At 52.3% G+C, this 22,604-nt stretch overlaps 1 protein-coding gene across 2 annotated transcripts in view; it reads right to left on the bottom strand.

Annotated features, from left to right (window-relative positions):
* Positions 1–3,388: 3,388 nt before the first annotated feature.
* Positions 3,389–22,604, bottom strand: part of TLN1 (talin 1) — a 129,356-nt gene continuing 110,140 nt past the window's right edge. For both annotated transcript variants that reach the window (XM_074952187.1, XM_074952186.1), the window contains 7 exons: positions 18,179–18,284; positions 13,843–13,967; positions 13,309–13,434; positions 7,189–7,251; positions 6,406–6,588; positions 4,891–5,019; positions 3,389–3,911 (listed from right to left, as the gene is read on the bottom strand). In XM_074952187.1, the coding sequence (XP_074808288.1) occupies positions 3,780–3,911; positions 4,891–5,019; positions 6,406–6,588; positions 7,189–7,251; positions 13,309–13,434; positions 13,843–13,967; positions 18,179–18,284 (864 nt within the window). In that variant the 3' untranslated portion in view covers positions 3,389–3,779. The remainder of the gene's footprint in view (positions 3,912–4,890; positions 5,020–6,405; positions 6,589–7,188; positions 7,252–13,308; positions 13,435–13,842; positions 13,968–18,178; positions 18,285–22,604) is intronic.

Here is a 22,604-nt window from a genome sequence, read left to right on the forward strand (position 1 = left end):
GGGTCAGCAGGTCCCTATATACCACGCCACGAGGGCGCCAATCCAGGGGACACCAGAGCCAACCCAACGGATACCACTGCGGGAAAAACTTTCTGGAGAGGGTGCGCGTGTACACACGCCAGAGCGGAATGGACATGAGCAAGGCCTCAGAGAAGAGCTGAAGCTATTCAGGAAATTCAGGCAAGGCACTGGTGCTAGTTCTCTGGGAGGGCTGCAGGGTGGTGGCCTTGTGACCTTGTTCCCACGAGCGCTCTAGGCGTACAGGTGGCGTGGAGCGAATCTGCTTCCTCCTCCCTGTTCTCTGGGACGCTCTGCTCTCCAGGCCTGGTGCCTGCTCCATTTGGAGCGTGAGCCAAACCCTGCATCAGAGCCCAGCGTAACGGGGGGCGAAATCTGCAACCAGGCACTTGAGACGAGGAGAAGCTCCTCTTGGCCTCTGTCTCCTTTTAACCTGAGGCAGCTGTTCTGGGAGGGTCCTGGGGTGAGATCCTGGGCCCACTGAAGTCCATGGGAGTTTTGCCACTGATTTCCACAGAGCCCGGAGTTCACCCTGGTGGCTCTTGGCAGAGGCTCCCCTGGGCTTTGGGCAGCTGGAGCCAGGCTGTGCAGCATTAAAGGACTGGAAAACCTGCCTGATCATGAGAGACTCCAGGCGCTCCATCTGCTTGGCTTAAAGGGAAAGTTATGGGGTGACCTGATCCCAGTGTGTAACGAATATTTGATAAGGGGCTCGTCCGTCTCTAGCAGACAAAGATCTAACCCGACCCAAAGTCTGGAAGCTGAAACTAGACAGGTTCAGACTAGAACACGCAGATTGCTCACGGTGACAGTCGCTAACCACTGGAACAACTGACCTTATCTGCTCTAGTTCAAACCAAGTAATTCGGGGAAGTCGCACAACCTGTGTTCGTCCAGGGGTGAGACCAGATGATCAGGGATCCATTCTGGACTTACGACGCTAGGAAACTGGGTAGTGACAAAACAAGGGCCCATTGAGGCTACAACCCATGGCAGAGACTAGCCAGGCTCTAGCCGGCTCACAAACAGCTGTGTGGGTGTTGCAGCTCCAGCAAAGGCTCGGGCTAGCCACCACTGACCACGGCTAGTGCAAGCTGGTCTACCCAGGCTGGGAGGCTGTTTCCTGCAGCAGGGCAGACATACCCGCAGGCCCGCCCAGGGTGTCACCCCCAACCCAGCATCCCAAGTTCCCACTGTCCAGCGGGTGCTCTTGCCCTAAGCACTGGACACACGGCCAGCTCAGAGGGTGACGTCCCAGCACGGCGGCACCACCAGGGTAGGACGGCCATTCAGGGTCTAGGCCCCTCACTGCAGGGCTGTCTGCACTTGGACCTGCACCCTCCAGCAGCAAGTCCAGCCCTGCTCTGGCCCAGCACCTCCCTGCCCAGCCGGGGGTGGGGGTGGGGGAGTGCGACTCCCCGGTAGGTGTGGGCACAGAGCAGCTCTTTGGGGGAGCGGCCAGGGGCTCAGGTTCAGCTCAGCAGATGGAGCACATGGGGGAGGCCTCACTGCATCAGGGGTGAGGGCTACAGCCAAGCGTCAGCACCTGGCAGCATCGAGCTGTGCCCTGGGGAGACACAGGTCGAGGGAGCAGCCCCTGGGGAGGCTCTAGTCCATGTTAGCTAGGGGAACGGCTGTGGGGTCTGGCGAGCTGATGGGACAGGTGCCAGAGGGGAGGGGGCAGTTTAGGGCCAGGATTCAGGGAGCTCTCTGTGAGATGTGGTGGGAGGGGTTTGGGTGATGCTGGACAAGGACCCACATCTTCACCCATGACTCGGGTCATGCCCTGCCTTGGACCAAGGGCTGGTCCTTGCCCAGAGCAGGCTGCGGAGCTGGGAGGCAGGGATGTGGGAGCCCAGTGTTTGCTCCTGGCTGGATATAGCCTCTTAGGTTGCTGTTCCTTCGAGGGGGGGGCTGCCTGCGAGCTGAGGGGGAAGAGGGAAAGCAAAGGTGGTGGCCCTGCCCTGGGCACTTTGGCCTCACCCCTCTCCCCGCACAGTCTGAAGGGAGATGGGGAAGGCCCCAGCTGGTGCAGGCTTGGAACCCACAGGCCAAGCTCAGCCCAGCCCCTGGGAGAAGAATGAATATTGGGCTGGTGGCAGGAGAACCTCCCAAGCAGCAGGACCCTCCCAGTGATGGGCCAATGCCCAACAAGCAGGCAGGCTGCTCCAAGGGGCTGGTGCGAGATCTGTGCTCAGAGCCGCGTCGGCTGCTCCTTCCTCTGCTTCCTTGGCTGAGAGCAGCTGGCTGGGGGCTTCAAGGGCAGCACGGGCCCAACTGCCTGACAGGGAGGGAAATTCAGTCCCCACTCTGCTAAAACCAAAGAGCTGCTTCTTGTTCTGGCAGGATCGAGACCCGGCAGCCTGTGTAAGGTCACCCTAGTCTTGGGCCCACTGAGCTTTTCAGAGGGGAAGGTTTATAATGGGGCAGATTGAGCACCAAAGGGTCTGAAACTCTGCCACCTCTATGCTTTGGCTCTAAAAGCAGTGGGGAAGGAGGGGGCACCCAGCAGAGAGGAGTGCCCAGAAGAGGCCCCTGGGATCTCACACACAGGGAGGGAGCAGCTGCCCCCAGCAGAGAGGAGTGTCTGGACAAGGCCCCTGCGGTCTCTCCCAGCAGCCTGGGGAGAGCGGACTCAGCTGAGTTGTGGCCACTGATGCAGACCAAAGAAGCAGGAAAGCTGGTTTTATTGATGAAGAATCCTTTGCAAGGAGCTGTCCCATTCCCCACCCCGGGAGTGGCAGGGCAGCCGCTTTCCCTTCATGATTAAGAGTGGAAGCTCAGAGTATCAAAATAAGAGAGGTGAGAGAAGCCTCAGCGAGTGCAGGGTTGGGGGGTGGCGTTCAGGGTCCCAGAGCAGAGGAGGGGGAGGGGGATGCAGGGCTTTGTGGCCCAGGGCAGGAGATGCTGGGGGAGGGGGGTTAGTGGCTGGGGGAACAGGCGAGTAAATGAGCTTTGAGACCTACAGACTCAATACTTCCGAAATTCAACACTACAAAAATACTGGCAATCTTGGATGCACACCCGCAGGCACTTGGGAAGAAGGAGCAGCAGGGGGCGCTGGCTGGGGGCTGCTCCAGGGGCAGGCAGGTCCCTGCAAGGAGGCAGCACAATGGGGCAGGGGGGGCAAACCTAGAGATTAAGCCCTTGCACCCTGGAGCAGACACACTGGGTGACAGGGAAGGTGCAGCCAGCAATAAGGCATCAGAGGTGAGGGGTGGTTTGGTGCAAGAGTCACCAGGGAAGCAGTTTCTGTCCCCACATTGCACGACTGGCCCCAGAGTGGAGCTGGGTGAGAACCGTCTCCACGCTTGACACCCAGAGACGCGGAACCCACAAAGGCACAAAGGAAAACGCCTGAAAGGTGTGGGTGGGTGGGGGAGGGGTGGAGGGAGAGCTGGGGGAGGTGCAGCCCCAGCCCTGCAGGGCTCGAGGCAGCTGCATAGGTGAGCCCCAGCCCAGGCCTGCAGAGCGCCAGCCTCCTCCTGGCCACGGAGCACCCGGCACTGTGCCCGTGCCCCAAGCAGAGTTCAGAAGCGTGTGCCCGTGGCGCTCCGGCTGCGCGGTGAAGCGGGGAGTTGCTGGTGCAGCCCCCCTGGCGGCAGCGGGGGGCAGTGTCAGACTCGGCCCCAGGGCAGCAGGCCAGTCTGGGTGATCCAGGCAATCCTTGCTCAGGGCAGGCCTGTAGTAAACAGGAGGTGGGGGCAGCAGTCTCTGCGGTGAGTGGGGGTGGGCAGGCTCCGCTCATGGCCACGCTCCCCTCAGTTCTGCCCCTCGTCCCGCAGCTCTGAGGGCAGGAACTTGTACTGCTGCTGCCGGATCATGGCCAGCTTCTTCCGGGCCTCCTCCAGCTCCCGCTCCTTCCGCAGCATCTCCTCCTGCGCTGCAATGATCTGCCAGGGAGAGACACAGCTGAGAGCCCGCCCCGCCCAGGGGCTCCGGGGCCCTGCGGGCACCGGCTGCAGCCCGCCATCCCCCAGCTAGTCAGGGCCACACTAGAGGTGTGTGACTGCTGCCTTGCAGCTGAGGGCAGCGGGCTGGCCTCTTATTCCCGCATCCTGGCCCCAGCATCAGATGCAGGGCTACGTGGTATTCCCTGGTTTACGCTGAACCTCTGACTCCTCCACCTGACCCCGTGCCCCATGGCCGGAGTCCCCCATGGGGACAAACATTCATTCCATGTTCCGGGCATCCTGTGAGAGCTGAGAAGCGGGTCTCCCCGCGGGCCCCGCAGAGCCGCCACCCGGGCTGGGGTCTCTCCCTGCGGGCCCCACAGAGCTGCATTCAGGCTGGGGAGCCAGGGTCTCACCCATGGGCCCCACAGAGCTGGCTCTTGGTATGTAGCTACCACAGATATCCAGCTACAACAGTTACTGCTAACATTCTGGCAGGGATATTCAATCTCATGCTCAGGGCTGGAGCCAAACTCCAATGGTCAGAGCCCAGGAGGCCTGATGTGGGGCAGATTTCTTGCACCCGCCTCTGAAGTGTCTGGTGCTGGTGCTCCAGGCACGACAGGACCCCAGGCCTCACCCTGTCTGTCAATTCCTGTCCTAACATCCAATGCCATGTCTCGACCCCAGCCTCATTATCAGCCCCCGCAGGGGTGCAAGCAGCGTCTCGCCACAGCAGAGACGTTTCCAAGGGGGAAGGCAGAGGTTTGGGCAGCTCTTGGCCCTGAGGCTGCGAGGGAAGCATACTCTCTGGCTGTATCCACTTAAATAAGCAGCAGTGACACAGTTTTAAGGGATAGGATAGAGTTGTCGTTAGGTTTCAGAGGCAACACTCCCTGGAAGGAAGAGGGCATTTCTCCTGCTCAGGGCTGCTGTTTCAAGCTGCCTGCAGACTTCAGGCGTGACCCCCACTCCTCACCTGCGCAATTCCCCCGACCATTTTCTCCTTCACCACCACCGTCTCATTCTCCTGGTCCTGGAAGGCGGCTGCTTTCTGGGCTGCCTTCACCAGATGGTCCGATGCCCTCTTCACGGCGTTGCCAGCGGCCTGGGCAGAGAGAAAGGGAATGTGGTGCAGACTCGGCAAGGGACATGGTTCTGTGACCTGCGAGTGGGCAGCTACCACCCAGGATGGCAATAGCAGGGCTTACTGGGCTCCTGGGGGAAGGTTGGGGTAGGCTGGCTAGGGGACACGACGGGGGCCGAGGGCTGGTGGGGGCATGGTGGAGGCTCCAGGCGTCAATGAGGGGCAATAGGACCCGTGCTGGTGGCTGAGAGGATGGGGCAGCCAGTGGGATGTGGTGACTGCAGGGGGGTGTGGGGAGGCCAAGCTGGGGACTTCCTGCAAGCACACGGTCAAGGCAAAAGGCGGTGGCCTGGGCACCGGGGGCTGCTGCCGTGAAGGTGGCTCTGCTCTCGTGCCTGGGCCCCCGAGCTGCGGGTCGTGCAGGTGCTGGGAGCTGCCAGGGATTCCTCCGTGTGGCCAGCAGCGCAGAGCGGCGGAAATGCTGCTCATGGCCATTTCAGGGCCAAAGCCAGGCGGAGCCGGGCCCCGAGTGGGGGCTGGGCAGGACAAAGGTCTCTGTACTCTGGGAGGGGGCTGGGGTGACAGGGCTGCCAGGAAGGCCTCTGAGCTGGACAACAGGCACCCCATGCCCCCGCGCCAGGGCCTTGCCCCCCCGTAACTCCTTGAGCACCAGAGCCAGGAGCTGCCTATGAGCATGCCCCCCGTTAGCCTCGCAAGTGCCAGAGCCAGGGTCTCCCTCGCTCTCCCCAGTAAACCCTTTGCGTGCTGGAGCCCATGTCCTCCCCCACACAGCTAACCTTTCCAGTGCCGCAGCCTGAGGGTTTGCACCCACCCCTCTCTGCCCCCGCATTAACCTCGCATCCTATGCTTGCTGGAGCAGAAGTGCTCCAATTCACCCAGTCATCATTAACTCTTAGGGTCCTAGACAGCGTGGGGGTAAAGCGGGCGTCACCCCAGCCCTGGTAACCCTGGAGTCCGTGCCGTGGAACAGGTGACCCAGCACAGCCCAGTGCAGCTGGGAAGGGAACTGTTCTCAGTTGCTGGCAGCAGCCTTGGGTTTGGTGCCCTGGGGGTGTTAATTCCCCCAGGATGAATCATGCCTTATAAAGACACGGGCAGGCCAGGTTACAGTGCGGCAGGGCTGATATTTCACACCCCACTCCTAGGCCCAAGACCTGCCCCACCGCCCTCAGCGCACAGGCCCTGACAGGGTGGGGAGCACCACTCACCCCACGCCCTGCGGTGGGAAGGGCCCTGCCAGCACCAGGACACCAGCCCTGCTTGGGATGCCCCATCCTGTGCTGTGCATGCGCCCCAGCTCCAGAGAGCCCCCTGCTGTCCCCGGGGAGCCAGCCCCCCCGACCCAACCCAGGGGGCCCTTCCGGGGCAGTGGGCTCAGGGACTCACCTGCAGCCGCTTCATGGCCTCAGAGTCCTGGTCAGCCTTCACCTTACAGGCCACCAGGAGCTGCGCCGTGGAGGCAGCCACCTGCTTGGCGGAGGAGATGAGTTTCTCCTCGCTGGCGTGGCCCTGCACCGCTGCGTTCGCAGCCTCACACAGGTTGTTGGTGGCAGCAGCCACCATGCGGGCCTGGCAGGGAGAAGGAGATGGAGTGAGTGGGGAGGAGCCTGGAATGGCAAGATCCTGGGAGAGAGCAAGGAAGGGGCGGGGCACATGGAAGGGCGAGGTCCTGCGGGGGGGAGGGGACAGGGTATGTGGGCGGGTGGCAAGGTCCTGGGGGGCAGGGTGTGTGGAAGGGCAAAGTCTAGGGGGGCAGGGTGTGTGGGGGGCGAGGTCCTGCGGGGATAGGGATGAGGCTCGTGGGGGGGGGCATGTGGAAGGGCGGGGCGCGTGGGGGGGGCAAGGTCATGGGGGGGGTCGAGGTCCTGCAGGGGAAGGGATGGGGGGGCGGGAGCGTGGAGGGCAGGGCATCTGGAGGGGTCCCAGGGTGGGGGGCAGATGGGAGGAGGGAAAGGAGTGACCTCTGTGCCCTACTACAGCTGGTTTGAAGAAGGAAGGGGAGGAAGGGGAGCAAGGGGCAGGATCTCACGAGAAGAGGCTCCCCACAGAGAAGGAGATGGCACCCCAGTCCCAGGGAGGGAGAACATCAAGCAGGGAGGAACCTTCCCCCCACCCTGGGGCAGGGCCCGGGGACAGTGACCTCGATACTAAAGGGCCTTTGATACTCACGGCTGAAATGAGCCCCTGGGACCACTGGCCATCGTCCACTGCATTGGCAGGGATGGCACCCACCTGCGGGAGCAAGGACAGGTGAGTGAGCCCTGCTGTGCCCGGCCCCCTGCCAGCCACGGTAATGGCGCAGGGTCCAGCGAGCATGCAGCCCTTCTCTGTCCCTGGCCCCAGGACCCCATGGGCACAGGAAACCCTGGGCCTTGACCTGCTCTCCAGAGCATCCAGCACTCAGGGAGGGGTACCTCTGCGGCAGGGCACTCCAGGGCTGTCTGCCCCCTCCCACTGAAGGCACCGGGCCTGGACAGCGACTCAGAGCCAGACACTCCAAGGCCAGATGGGACCATTGTGAGCATCTTGTCTGATCTGGATACCACAGGCTATAGGACTAGTCTGACCCCCTGCATAGCACAGGCCCCTTACAGGGCTTCCTTGGATTAATTCCCGCTTCAAAGCCAACTACCCACACCGGCACCTTATTGCTGGCTTCAACTTCCATCCACTAAATCTTTTGTCGCTAGACTGAAGAGTCCACTGTGACACCCAGGCACTCCCTTATTCACCACGGTCAGATAATTAGGATATGTTCTGCACAAACTGTGCCTTTTGAAGTATCATTCTAAAAGTCTGGATCAGCTAGACAGTAATATCTGGTTGGATTGTATGTGCCATCGTTGTATGTGAAGTTATGAAGTTTGGCTTTGTATGTGTTACTGGAACACGTTGTGAGGTTGAAAACACCCACAAGCAGCCTTTCAGGTACAACAGTAAAAAGGCCAAACAATGTTAATGGCTTAAAGGTTAATGGTGTAAAAATATAATTAGGAAGGCCATAAAAGAATTTGAAGAACAGCTAGCCAAATACTCAGAAATACTAGCAAAAATTTTTTTTAAGTGCATCAGAAGAAGGAAGCCTGCTAAAAAACCAGTGGGCCCTCTGGACAATCAAGATGCTAAAGGAGCACTCAAGGATGATAAGGCCGTTGTGGAGAAACTAAATGAATTCTTTGCATCGGTCTTCATGGCTGAGGATGTGAGGGACATTCCCAAAGCTGAGCCATTCTTTTTAGGTGAGAAAGCTGAGGAACCGTCCCAGATTGAGGTGTCATTAGAGGAGATTTTGGAACAAATTGATAAACTAAACAGTAATAAGTAGGGCTGTTGATTAATCGCAGTTAACTCATGTGATTAACTCAAAAAATTAATTGCAATTAAAAAAATTAATCTCGATTAATCGTACTTTTAATTGCACTGTTAAATAAAATACCAATTGCAATTTATTAAATATTTTTGAATGTTTTTCTACATTTTCAAATATACAGATTTCAATTACAACACAGAATACAAAGTGTACAATGTTCACTTTATAGTATTTTTATTACAAATATCTGCACTGTAAAAATGATAAACAAGGAAATAGTATTTTTCAATTCACCTCATACAAGTACTGTAGTGCAATCTCTTTATTGTGAAAGTGCAACTTACAAATGTAGATTTTTTTTGTTACATAACTGCACTCAAAAAACAAAACCACGTAAAACTTTAGAGCCTACAAGTCCAGTCAGTCCTACTTCTTGTTCAGCCAATCACTAAGACAAGTAAGTTTGTTTACATTCACAGGACATAATGCTGCCCACTTCTTATTTACAATGTCACCTGAAAGCGAGAACAGGAGTTTGCATGGCACTTTTGTAGCCAGCATCGCAAGATATTTACGTGCCAGATATGCTAAAGATTAGTATGCCCCTTCAAGCTTCGGCCACCATTCCAGAGGACATGCTTCCATGCTCATGATGCTTGTTAAAAAAATAATGCGTTCATTAAATTTGTGACTGAACTTCTTGGGGGAGAATTGTGTGTGTCTCCTGCTCTGTTTCACCCGCATTCTGCCATGTGTTTCATGTTCTAGCAGTCTCGGATGATGACCCAGCACATGTTGTTCATTTTAAGAACACTTTCGCGGCAGATCTGACAAAAGAAGGTATCGATGTGAGATCTCTAAAGACAGCTACAGCACTCGATCCAAGGTTTAAGAATCTGAAGTGCCTTCCAAAATCTGAGAGGGATGGAGGTGTGAAGCATGTTTTCAGAAGTCTTAAAAGAGCAACACTCCAATGCAGAACTATAGAACTGAGCCACCAAAAAAAGAAAAATCAACCTTCTTTCTGCTGGTGGCATCCGACTCAGATGATGAACATGAACGTACGTTGGTCCGTACTGTTTTGGATCATTATCAAGCAGAACCAGTCATAGGCATAGATGCATGTCCTGCAGGAGGGTGGTTGAAGCATCAAGGGACATATGAATCTTTAGCACATCTGGCACGTAAATATCTTGCGATGCCGGCTACAACAGTGCCATGAGAATGCCTCTTCTCACTTTCAGGTGACATTGTAAACAAGAAGCAAGCAACATTATCTCCTGCAAATGTAAACAAACTTGTTTGTCTGAGCGATTGACTGAACGAGAAGTAGGACTGAGTGGACTTGTAGGCTCTAAAGTTTTACATTGTTTTATTTTTGAATGCAGTTATTTTTTGTACATAATTTTACATTTGTAAGTTCAACTTTCATGATAAAGAAATTGCAACACATTATTTGTATTAGGTAAATTGAAAAATACTATATCTTCTGTTTTTTACTGTGCAAATATTTGTAATCAAAAATAATAATATAAAGTGAGCACTGTACTCTTTGCATTCTGTGTGGTAATTGAAATCAATATATTTGAAAATGTAGAAAACATCAAAAAATATTTAAATAAATGGTATTCTGTTATTCTTTAACAGTGTGATTAATCGTGCAATTAACCGCAATTAATTTTTTTAATCGCTTGACAGCCCTAGTACTAAGTCACTAGGACCAGATGGTATCACCCAAGAATTCTACAGGAACTCAAAATGTGAAACTGCAGAACTACTAAGTTAGTTTGTAACCTATCATTTAAATCAGCTTCTGTACCAAACGACTGGAGGAGAGCTAATGTGATGCCAATTTTTAAAAAAGGCTCCAGAGGTGATCCTGGCAATTACAGGCCGGTAAGCCTGACCTCAGTACTGGGCAAACTGGTTGAAACCACAGTAAAGAACAAAATTGGCAGACACATAGATAAACATAATTTGTTGGGGAAGAATCAACAGGGCTTTTGTAAAGGGAAATTGTGCCTCACCATTCTACTAGAATTCTTTGAGGGAGTCAACAAGCACGTGGATCCAGCAGATAGAGTGTACTTAGACTTTCAGAAAGCCTTTGACAAGGTCCCTCACCAAAGACTTTTAAGCAAAGTAAGCTGTCATGGGATAAGAGGGAAGGTGCTCTCACGGATTGGTAACTGGTTAAAAAGATAGGAGACAAAGGGTAGGAATAATTGGTCAGTTTTCAGAATGCAGAGAGGTAAATAGTGGTGTCCCCCAGGGATCTGTACTGGGACCAGTCCTATTCAACATATTCATAAAGGATCTGGAAAAAGTAGTTAACAGTGAGGTGGAAAAATATGTAGATAATACAAAACTATTCAAGATAGTTAAGTCCCAGGCAGACTGCGAAGAGCTACAAAAGGGTCTCTCAAAACTAGGTGACTGGGTAACAAAATGGCAAATGAAATTTAATGTTGATAAATGCAAAGTAATGCACATTGGAAAACATAATCCCAACTATACATATAAAATGATGGAGTCTAAATTAGCTGTTACCACTCAAAGAGATCTTGGAGTCCTTGTGGATAGTTCTCTGAAAATATCCACTCAACGTGCAGCGACGGTCAAAAAAGCGAATAGAATGTTGGGAATGATTAAGAAAGGGATAGATAATAAGACAGATAATATCATATTGCCTCTATATAAATCCATTGTATGCCCACATCTTGAATACTGCGTGCAGTTCTGGTAGCCCCATCTCAAAAAAAAAAGATATATTGGGATTGGAAAAGGTTCAGAAAAGGGCAACAAAAATGATTAGGGATATGGAACGGCTTCCATATGAGGAGAGATTAATAAGACTGGGACTTTTCAGCTTGGAAAAGATGACTAAGGGGGGATATGATTGAGGTCTATAAAATCATGACTGGTGTGGAGAAAGTAAATAAGGAAATATTTACTACTCCCCATAACACAAGAACTAAGGGTCACCAAATGAAATTAATAGGTAGTAGGTTTAAAACAAACAGAAGGAATTATTTCTTCACAATGCACAGTCAACCTGTGGAACTCCTTGCCAGAGGATGCTGTGAAGGCCAAGACTATAACAGGGTTCAAAAAAGAACTAGATAAGTTCATGGAGGATAGGTCCATCAATGGCTATTAGCTGGGATGGGCAGGGACGGTGTCCCTAGCCTCTGTTTTCCAGAAGCTGGGAATGGGCAACAGTTGATGGATCACTTGATAATTCCCTGTTCTGTTCATTCCCTCTGGGGCACCTGGCACTGGCCACTGTTGGAAGACCAGATACTGGGCTAAATGGACCTTGGTCTGACCCAGTCTGGCCATTCATATGTTCTTACTGAGGAAATACACACACTCACAAGGATTACCCCAGGAACTGCATACAATGGAAACCTCTCAGACATAGCACCACAGAATGGGAACTGTTGACCCAGGTCACAGCAAAAGATCTTTCCAGCAAGTTGGAAAAAGATATAAAAGGAGGGAGTGACCTCATGACAGGACCTCACCCCCCCCCAGAAGAGAACACCTGGAAACTGATAGCTGCTTTCAACTACCTGAGAGGTGGTTCCAGAGAGGATGGTTTTAGACTATTCTCAGTGGTAGAAGAGGACAGGACAAGGAGTAATGGTCTCAAGTTGCAGTGGGGGAGGTTTAGGTTGGATATTAGGAAAAACTTTTTCACTAGGAGGGTGGTGAAACACTGGAATGCGTTACCTAGGGAGGTGGTAGAATCTCCTTCCTTAGAAGTTTTTAAGATCAGGCTTGACAAAGCCCTGGCTGGGATGATTTAGTGGGGATCGGTCCTGCTTTGAGCAGGGGGTTGGACTAGATGACCTCCTGAGGTCCCTTCCAACCCTGATATTCTATGATTCTATGAAACATCCAAGAAACAAAGACTGAACTGGGGGAAGTGCTGGTCCCAGGCAGGAAAGGAAGTCTGTCTGTGTAGAAAACCTTGGTGGACTGTTTAAACTATCTAACAGGGCGAGACACTGCTTAATTCAAATCCTATCTAGTATATTAGGCTTAGATTGTGGTTTTATTTTATTTCTTATGGTAATCTTCTTTGATCTGTTTGACCACTTAAAAGCTATCTTTCTGTAGTTAATAAACCTCTTTTATATTTTACCTAAAACACTGTTGTCTGAAGTGCAAAAGGGATAAATCTCAGCTCATGAACAAGAGCTAGTGCACCTCCACTTTCCTTTGTAGAAGTGGTGGACTGGGTAATAAATTCACACTGGTCAGGTTTTGACCAGAGCAGGACGGTACAGCTCTGGGGTCCTAGGCTGAAGAGCTGGGGAGTATTTTGGCTGGAGCCTTTCCACTGTGGGTTCATGAGTGGCTGGCCAGAGCAGTCATGAACACAGCTGGGTGGGGTCCCTGCTTGTGGATGTTGGAGAGAGTCCAAGCTTGGAGGGCTTTGCAGTGTGTCACGACGCCACAGTGCAAGAGAGAACCCAGGTTGGTAAGGCAGAGGGCTCAGCTGTACCCCAGTTCCAGGTGGCACCCCGAGGGGACCTATCACACCCTCAGTGATCAAATATTGGTTCTTTCTGGAGGTCCTGACCCGCTGTGGGGGAGTCACCCCATAACCTGGTTGAGAGGCTAAACAGACTGAGTCCTCTGAGCAGGTTTGCTATTCCTTGGATCATTCGCGTGGCTCCTCTGAGCCCTCTGCAATTTATCAACATCCTTCTTGAACTGTGGGCACCGGAGCTGGGCACAGGATCAGTATTGGTCTCACCACTGCTGTGTGCAGAGGTAAAATTCCCTCCCTGCTGCCCTGTTTGTATACCCAAGGGTCGCACTAACCCTTCGTACCCCAGCATCGTGCTGTGATTGTGCTTGGAGAGGATGTTTGTGCAATACCCAGAGCGGGGCTCCGAGCCTGGCCGGGCTCCTCGAGTAGCAAGTGCCACAGGTCTCATGGCCTCTCCCCCACTCGGCAGCATTACCTTTCCTTGAGCCACCAGCTCTCTCTGGGCCGCTGAGGCTGCCTTCACTAGGGCACTGGTTGCAGCAGCGATGGATTTTGCAGCCTCCAAGATCTGCTCCTCAAAGTTGAGACTCTCGTCCGCCTGCTGCAGATGGAAACAGAGGATGTGAGCCCTGGTGGAAGAGGAGGGGAGCGTCGGGGACAGGTGGGAAGGGAGCTGAGCTGAGAGGTGGGAGGGGACAAGCAGCACACAGGGCAGAGAGCGGGCATGTATACAACACGGATGGATGGAGAAGGAACAGGCACCACTGTGACCCAGGGAGGGAGCTCCGTGGTGCCAGGCAAAGGGGCAACGGGAGCAAGTGACACTGGAGAGCTCTCCCTGGGGAGGGGGTGGGGCCCAGCTCTCCCCACAGTGAAGGCCTTGGAGCCACAGATATTGATGGGGGAACCCTTGGCCCGGTCAGGGCACAGCAGCCTCCAGGGGGCCTGGCAGGGACTGGCGGATCCTGGTCTGCTAAGCCTGGCGCAGGTAGGGGCAGGGCAGCCGTACCTTGGGTTTGGCCCTCGGCTTCAGCTGCTCCAGTTTCTTGGCTGCAGCCTCAATGGCAGCTGCTGCTCCCAGAAGCTCATTCTCAGCAATGACCGTGGGATCCTCTGGGTCGACCCACTCGGTTCCTGTGGTGGCGAGAACCGAGATGTGGGACTGAGAAACCATTCCTGAGAACACAAGCCAGACCCCACAGCACCAAGGGCTGGAGATAGGACCCCAGAATCCTGGCTCCCAGCCCCCTTGCTCTAACCCACTAGATCCCACTGCCCTCCCAGAGCCGGGCATAGAATCACAGGAACATAACAATGGTCACACTGGGTCAGACCAAAGGTCCATTTAGCCCTGTCTCCCGACAGCGGCCAATGCCAGGTGCCCCAGCGGGAATGAACAGAACAGGGAATCATCAAGTGACCCATCCCCTGTCGCCCATTCCCAGCTTCTGGCAAAGAGAGGCTAAGGACACCATCCCTGCCCATCCTGGCTAATAGCCATTGACGGACCTGTCCTCCATGACTTTACCTAGTTCTTTATTGAACCCACTTATACTTTTGGCCTTCACAACATCCTCTGGCAAAGAGTTCCACAGGCAGACTGCGTTGTGTGAAGAAATACTTCCTTCTGTTTGTTTTAAACCTGCTGCCTATTCATTCCATTGGGTGACCCCTGGTTCGTGTGTTACAACACATCCTTATTCACTCTCCCCACCCCAGTCATGATTTTACAGAGCTCTGTCACATTCCTCCTTACTCGTCCCTTTTCCACGCTGAACAGTTCTTCAGTCTTCATATGGAAGCTGTTCCATACGCCAATTATTTTCCATTTCTAATGTATCTTTTTTGAAATGCAGCGACCAGAACTGTACACAATATTCAAGGTGTGGACTTACCATGGTTTATATAGAGGCATTATGATATTTTCTGTCTTATTATCGCTCCCTTTCCGAATGGGTCCTACAATACTCTGTTCGTTTTTTTGACTACCACTCAACACTGAGTGGATGTTTTCAGAGAACTATCCACAAGGACTCCAAGATCTTTCTTGAGTGGTAACAGCTAATTTAGATGCCGTCACTTGCTATGGCTAGTTGGGATTATGGTTTCCAATGTGCATCACTTTACATTTATCAACATTGAATTTCATCTGCCATTTTGTTGCTCAGTCACCCAGTTCTGTGAGATCCCTTTGGACTCTCTGCAGTCAGCTTTAGACTTAACTACCTTGAGTAATTTTGTATCATCTGCAAATTTTTCCACCTCATTTTCCCACATCATTTATGAATACATTGAACAGCTCAGGTCCAAGTACAGATACCTGAGAGACCCCACAATTAACCTTTTGCCACTGTGAAAACTGACCATTTATTCCTACCCTTTGTTTCCTGTCTTTTAACCAGTTACTGATCCATAAGAGGACCTTCCCTCTTACCCCATGACAGCTTACTTTGCTTAAGAGCTGTTGTCAAAGGCTTTCTGAAAGTCTAAACGACACTATATCAACTGGATCACCTTTGTCCACGTTTGTTTGACCCCCTCAAAGAATTCTAATAGATTGGTGAGGCATGACTTCCCTTTACAAATGCCAAGTTGACTCTTCCCCAACATAGTGTGTTCATCTATGTGCCTGATAATTCTGTTCTTTACTGTAGTTTCAGCCAATTTGCCTGGTACTGAAGGCAGGCTTACTGGCCTGGAATTGCCGGGATTGCCTCTGGATCCTTTTTAAAAAATTGGCGTCACGTTAGCTATCTCCCAGTCATTTGGTACAGAGGCTGACTGAAGTGATAGGTTACATACCACAGTTGTTAGTTCACCAATTTCATATCTGAGTTCCTTCAGAACTCTTGGGTGATACCATCTGTCCTGGGGACCTTCTACTGTTTAATTTATCAGTTTGTTCCAAAAACTCCTCTACTAACTGTGACGGTCTGTATCCCCATGTTCACCCTTTTTACAAAGCTATAATGGATATTGTACAAAGTATGCCTTGTAAGGTATCATTTGAAAACTCATAATTTGCTGATCATTACTGTCCTAGTAAAATATGCATGGCAACACTGTATGTAAAGTTATAAGATTCTAGTGTTTAACATTACTGAGACATTCCAAGTTTAGAAAAGCAGGCACAAAACAGTTCCTCAAAGATAAAAGGCAAATTGATGCTTCAGCCAGGTGTCAACAAAATCAAATGGACTATCACCTGGTTAAGTGGCCATTCTCTTGAGGAAAAAGGGTGTGAGTGAGAAATTTACACCTTGGCAAATAAGTTGCAATCTCCCCAGACTTTTTGTTCCCTGAACCCCAGCTGGAGATGATTCTCAAAGAAGAGGAAAAGATATAAAAATGGGGAACAGACGCCCCAAATAGTCTCTCCTGATCCCTCTATTCATGGTATCAACAACACTTGAAGGACAAAGGAAGCATCACTGGACTGGGGGAGGGATCCTGACTGCAAGATTCTGCCATTAAGACTGCTGAAACATGTGGTGAGAAAGACTTTTTGCTTTGAATTCACTCAGCTTTTTAAGTTAGGTGTTCATTGCATTTTATCTTTTACTTCTTCGTAACCAATCCTGACTTTCACGCCTCATCCCTTGTAATCACTAAGCATCTTTCTGTTGTTAATACACTCGTTTGATTGTTTTATCTAAACCAGCGTGTTTGGATGGAAGTGTTTGGGAAACACCATTTGTGATAACAGGATTTGTGCACATCATCATTTTCTATTCATGAAATGACAGACTTTCTATGAGCTTGTGTTGTCCAGAAGCAGAGAGCTGGGCAGTACAAGCTGCACATTTCTGGGGGAAAGTCTGGGACTGGGAGTTTGCTAGTGTTGCCCTGAAGAGTAATTCATGGGTGGCTGGCGATAGCACTCACACAGGAGAGGTGGGAGTGGTTTATGTGCTGGAGGCTGCGTGTGACCAGACCAGCTGTCATAAAGGGTAGCCTAGAATTTCTTCTTACCTGTAAGGGGTTAAGAAGCTCGAATAACCTAGTTGGCACCTGACCAAAAGGATCAATGGGGAAAGAAGATACTTTCAAATCGGGGGGGGGGGGGGGAGGCTTTGTTTGTGCTCTGTGTTCTCTGGGAAAGCAGAGAAACATCAGGTCAGAAAACTCCTTCGCCTAAAATCATCCTAAAATGAGTCTCAATATTACTTTTTGCAAGTAAATATGGCAAGGCACATTAGATTATCTTTTGTTTTAAGCTGTGAATTTTCCCTATGCTTAGAGGGAGGTTTATCCCTGTTTTTTGTAACTTTAAAGTTTTGCCTAGAGGGGAATCCTCTGTGTTTTGAATCTGATTACCCTGTAAAGTTACCTTCCATCCTGATTTTACAGAGGTGCTTCTTTTACTTTTTTTTCTTTATTATAAAGTTCTGTTTTTTAAGAATCTGGTTTAACTATTTGGTTGGTATATTATTCTCAAGCCTCCCCAGGAAAGGGGGTGAAGGGGCCTGGGGGGATATTTTAGGGAACAGGAACTCCAAGTGGTCCTTTCCCTGAATCTTTGTCTAACTCACTTGGTGGTGGCAGCAGTACCCATCCAAGGACAAGGAAGGATTTGTGCCTTGGGGAAGTTTTTAACCTAAGCTGGTAGAAATAAGCTTAGGGGGGTCTTTCATGCGGGTCCCCACATCGGTACTCTAGAGTTCAGAGTGGGGAGGGAACCCTGACACCAGCATGGCTGCTCTCCCAGCTAAGCAGTGTAAAAGGCACCCAGGCTGGAGAATTGAGGGGACACAGCTACTCAACAGTCCAGATTGTACCCTGGGGAATGTCATCTGACTCATCATTCTGGGACAGTTCCTCAGATCTGTCACCTAAAAAGAATGGCTCAGGTGTGGGAATCTCCCTCCCATCCTCTGCAGTGAAGACCAATACAGAGGATTCATTCAGCTTTTCTGCAATGGCCTTGTCTTCTGTGAGTGCTTCCTTAGCGCCTTGCTTGTCCAGTGGCCCCGCTGATGGTTTGGCAGCTTCCTGCTTCTCACGTATTGAAATTTTTTTTTTTTGCTGCTAGTCTTTGTGCTCTTAGCTAGTTTTTCTTCAAACTCTTTCTTGGCCTGCCCTGTTGTACTTCTACACCTGACCTGCCTGAGTGATGCTCCTTTCTATTGTCCTTGCTAGGATTGGACTCTCTGTTCTTAAAGGGCGTTTTTTTGCCTCTAATCGCCTCTTTTACTCTGTCATTTAGCCATGGTGGCCTTTTTCTGGTCCTCTTACTGACGCCCAGATCCCTCCTAAGCACTAGGTCAGAGTCCCAGCTGAGATCCTAGCCACTGAGATGGAGCCAGTGACCAAAGAATGAACACCGCTCCGGAGCTGGACTTCACCTTTCATGGCTTCTGCAGCCTGGATGAGCTCGGTGACGGAGCCAGCCACTCGCTTGGAATATCCAGCCAGCTGCTGCTTCAGCTCGTGACTCGGCTTCTGCAGGATCTGGGGAGGGAGAGGACTGTGAGCAGAGGCAGGCTGTGTCCCCAGAGAGAGAGCCCCTGGGGACATGGCTGGCAATATCTGGGGTTACTCCATCCAGGACCTTTCACAAACCTAGGGTTGTGCCAACTCCCACCCTCCCGGGCTATCCCCTTATTCCCCAGAATAATACCATTTGGAACAGGAACTGGCAGCCCAAGGGCCCATCTATCCCTGCCTCTGGTCTCTAACAGTGCATAGGACCAGCTACCACAAGAACCTCTCAGTGTCCATTCTGGAACAACAGGCCTGTGGGGGAGTTTCCCCTACTCCTGGCAGGTGGGGCGGGCTTGTGCACTGAGGTGGTATGTCCATTGTTTTAACCCCTTCTACAGAGACTTTAGTTAGTCTCATTCTCCACAGAAATGGCTGATCATTTCCTGAACCCAGCTGAACTGGTAGTCTCAGTGACACCTTGTGGCGGTGAGTTCTGCAGGTTAAGGTGATGCCCCCTTCCTCCACAGTGGAATTATCCAATACAGAATCCCTTCCTCCAGAGTCATGACCTTGACCTCCCCTGCCCTGGGTTCCTGGAGCTGAGACCCTGCCCCCACTCCCGTCTGTCTGTGTGCCAGGGAAGGCTGCTGGTCCCACACCTGGAGATGCTGAGGTCTGGCCAGGCAGGTGCCGAGCCGCCATAGGAGTGCAAACAGCACAGTGCAGGAGATGCTCGGATCCCGTATTGCAACTGGGGCCCAGCTCGTCACATGCGCAGCCTGGCTCTGCAGCTGCTGGGCCAAACTGCGGGCACCTGCTGCACTGCGAAGGGCTGGGTGCGGGCCGGCCACACGTCTGTGGTTAATGCACATGGCCACGTGGCTCAGCGAGTGCTGTCACTGAGGAAGGGATCTCCGAGGGGCGACGTCCTGGAGAATGGGGCTCAGAGAGCACTGCAGTGACCCCCACGCCACCCAGGGGGCACACAGACAGTACACCCCTATCCCGGGTCACTGGCACATGCGCATGGGCAGACACACACACACACACAGAGCATGTCCCTGCTCCCGGGTGACCCAGCGCACACGCGTGCACACACAGAGCGAGCCCCAGGCCCACGTCACCTGGAGCATATGCACATGCATGCACACGCAGCACCCTCCCAGAACGAGGTCACCTGGCACACGTGCACGCGCAGCACACACCTAGGCCAATGTCACCGGGAGCACGTGTGGACACATACAGTGTGCACACACTGAGCACACCCCTACCCATCACGCAGAACGTGTGCGCATCAGTATGCGTGTGCACTGAGAGCACACCCCGGCACGTGCTCTCACATGCACCAGCAACACAGCCCTAGGCCATGTCACCTAAAGCACGTGTTGTGTCCCACACCCAGCCCAGCTGCGTCACTCGGTGCTCACACGCACGCACGTGGGCTGTGACCAAGGCTCATGCTGGGGCAGACACACGGGGTCACTCCAAGCACCACTGTACTCACCGGCTGAAAGGGTGGAAAGAACAGAATATAGAAAAGAAGAGAGTAAAGCAGTGAACAGCCTGCAGGGGCAGTGCCAGTCAAACGCCCTGAGGGGCTCTGAACATGTATGTGGAGACAGGGCCTCATCCCGTGGGAAGAAGGGAGCCTGGGGGGCAGGGGTCTGCCTGGGAACGGGTGAGGTTGCCAAGGGAGGAAGTGGTGTGCGCAGCGGAAGTAAGGGCGAGTTCTGTATCATGGATGAGCCATTTGGACCATCTAGTCTGACTTTCTGCACTGTGAGCGCCAGAGAACCACCACCCCTCCTCCAGGGATTCCTGCATCAAGCACAACACCTCCTGCTTGAGCTTCAGTGTGCCTCGGGTGGGTGGGTGGGGGAAGCAGGGGCGGCTTTGTGTGCAGCCTGGGCAGCTAAGGGATGGAGAATACACCACAGCCCTAGGGCAGTTGTTCCAGTGGCTCCTAATGATCACTGCACCTTATTTCAAGTCTGAATGAGTCTAGATTCAGCTTCCAGTCACTGGATGATGGTTCGCCTTTGTTAGATTGAAGAACCCTGGCTAACAACAATCTCCTCCCCAGGCAGGTAACTGTAGACAACGGTCCAGTCATCTCCCACGTAAACTAAACAGATAAGACTTCTTCAGCCTCACAGTGTCAGGCCGGTTTTCCAGACCTCAGATCACTCATGCAGCTCTTCTCTGAACCTTTTCCAATTTATCAACATCCTTCTGGAAGTGTGGACCCCAGAACTGGACACAACATACAGTACCGGTCCCGTTAATGCCACAGACAGTGGCAACACCACCTCTCCACTCCTACTCTATATTGTCCTGCACATCCATCCAAGGATCACAGCCACTCTCTTAGCTCCAGCATCGTGCTGGGAGCTCATATTCAGCGGGCTATCTAGCATGATCCCAAAGTCCTTTCCAGGATCCAGTCCTCCATCTCATAAATGTGACCTGTGCTCTTGGTTCCTAGACTCATATTTTAAGGTCACACAGGCCCATTAGTTTATCTCATCTAACCTCCTGTATAGCACAAGCCAGGGAATCTCACCCAGTTTCCCCGGATTGAGCCCAGTAACTTGTGTTTGACTAAAGCACCTGTCAGAAAGGCACCAGTCTGGATTTGAAGCCGTCGAGAGATGGCTTCCTGCTTCGCTTGGGAGTCTGTTCCAAGGGCTAATCCCCCACTCTGATAACAACGTGTGTCTGATTTCTCATTTGAATGTGTCTGGTTTAATATTTTTATGAGCCTTTTTTGCGCTCTGTGTGCTGCATGGTTACCCAGGGGGTGGGAACAGGCTGTTTGTTCTCAGGGCAGGCGAAGAGACAGATCTGGATGTCGCCCGGCTGTCTGGGTCTTGGTCCTCACATCAATAGAGCCTCTCTCTGAAGATACAAGGGTAGATCCAATCACTCCGACATTGACACATAGCAAGCCAATGCCCCAGAGGGACAGGGACTTCCCACCTCTCTGCAGGAAGGCAAAGTGGCATTTCCCCAGCTCAGGTACTGCAGAGGTGTGAGGTGGGGGATAAGTGCTGGCTGCTGGGAAGAGTTGGGGGTCTCACCTGGAGTCTAATGAGGAGGTCAGCTGGAGAGACAGACAGAGCTTGAACAATGGGGTTCAGTAGAGCCTGGCTGGGCTCTAACCTTCAGTTCTCTCTGCTAACCTAAGGACTTCCTCTGCTGCGTTGCCTTTGATTAATAAATCCGACTGTTCTGGCAGCACTGTGAGAATGTTGCTGCAGATGCTGGCAAGGTGCATTAGTCCCTGCAGAGCGTACAAGTCTCCACTGGGGTCTGTCTCAGTGGAACTCACTGAATGGAGCTCATGGGGTGAAGCAGGAGTGTTACAGGCCTAGAGGTCTGGTCTAAGGAGGCGGTGAAGCTGCGTGGCTTATGCAGGAGGAAGAGTGAGATCCCTTGGGGGTCTAGCACACTAAAGCTGGGGCCATAGCACCAATCCTGTGGATCCGTGACAGGTGGTGGCAGGGTGGGATGCTGAATTCTCCAGTAGCATTCTGCTATAAGTGATTTGCAGCAGTAAAACCAGGCTAGTTAGAGGAAGCAACAAGAAAATGGTGTATAACCGCCTCCCTAAGAAGGGCATTGCAAACCAGTGCAGGGAGAGAGGGTTAAGCGTTGGGAACCTCAACAAACGCAGCAGATTGCACGGCTGGAGAAGGATGATCAGTCCAAGAAGCAGGTTCCAGACCCACACAGGGTTCCAAGAGGGTCTGAGAGTGACAAAGGCAGCAGCAGAGGGTCCTGAAGACCCGGTTCCCCGTCCAGCAGGGGGTCTTCATGACCTGACTCCCCATAGATAGATTTGAAGTGGTGGGAGTTGGAACTGAAAGCAAAGGACTGGCTTGAGGCCCAATCAGCACAGAGCTACGGCCCATGTAACATCCTCAGGGCCTCCAATGAGTGCAACTTACCAACTGATCCTGACTGCTCTGGATAAATGACAAGTCCCCAGCATCATTTGCCAAGCCCCTATTTTGGGGCAGCTCCAATTTTACCAGTACCGATTTTATATGTTCTTCCAGATCACTGATACAGGCATTGAATGGCACTGAGGCAAGAACAGATCCCTGCAGGACCCACTAGAAACCCCCTCACTGGATGACATTTCATGCTTCCTAAACTGATAGGTCAGTAGACTAGTTCTTAAAGCAATTTCAGATGGTGTAACAGGGTGCTTGGAGAGCCGGGTGGCCTAGTGGTTGGCGCACCTGCCTTCCCGCCCCTTGCTTCCCGGGCCAAGGTGTCTCAGTCCTTAAGGGACCCGGGCGCTCCCTCTCCACTGGGTCCCAGCCCAGGGCTGCGTGTGAA

This window comes from Natator depressus, chromosome 5, assembly GCF_965152275.1.
Source record: "Natator depressus isolate rNatDep1 chromosome 5, rNatDep2.hap1, whole genome shotgun sequence".
NCBI lineage: Eukaryota > Metazoa > Chordata > Testudines > Cheloniidae > Natator > Natator depressus.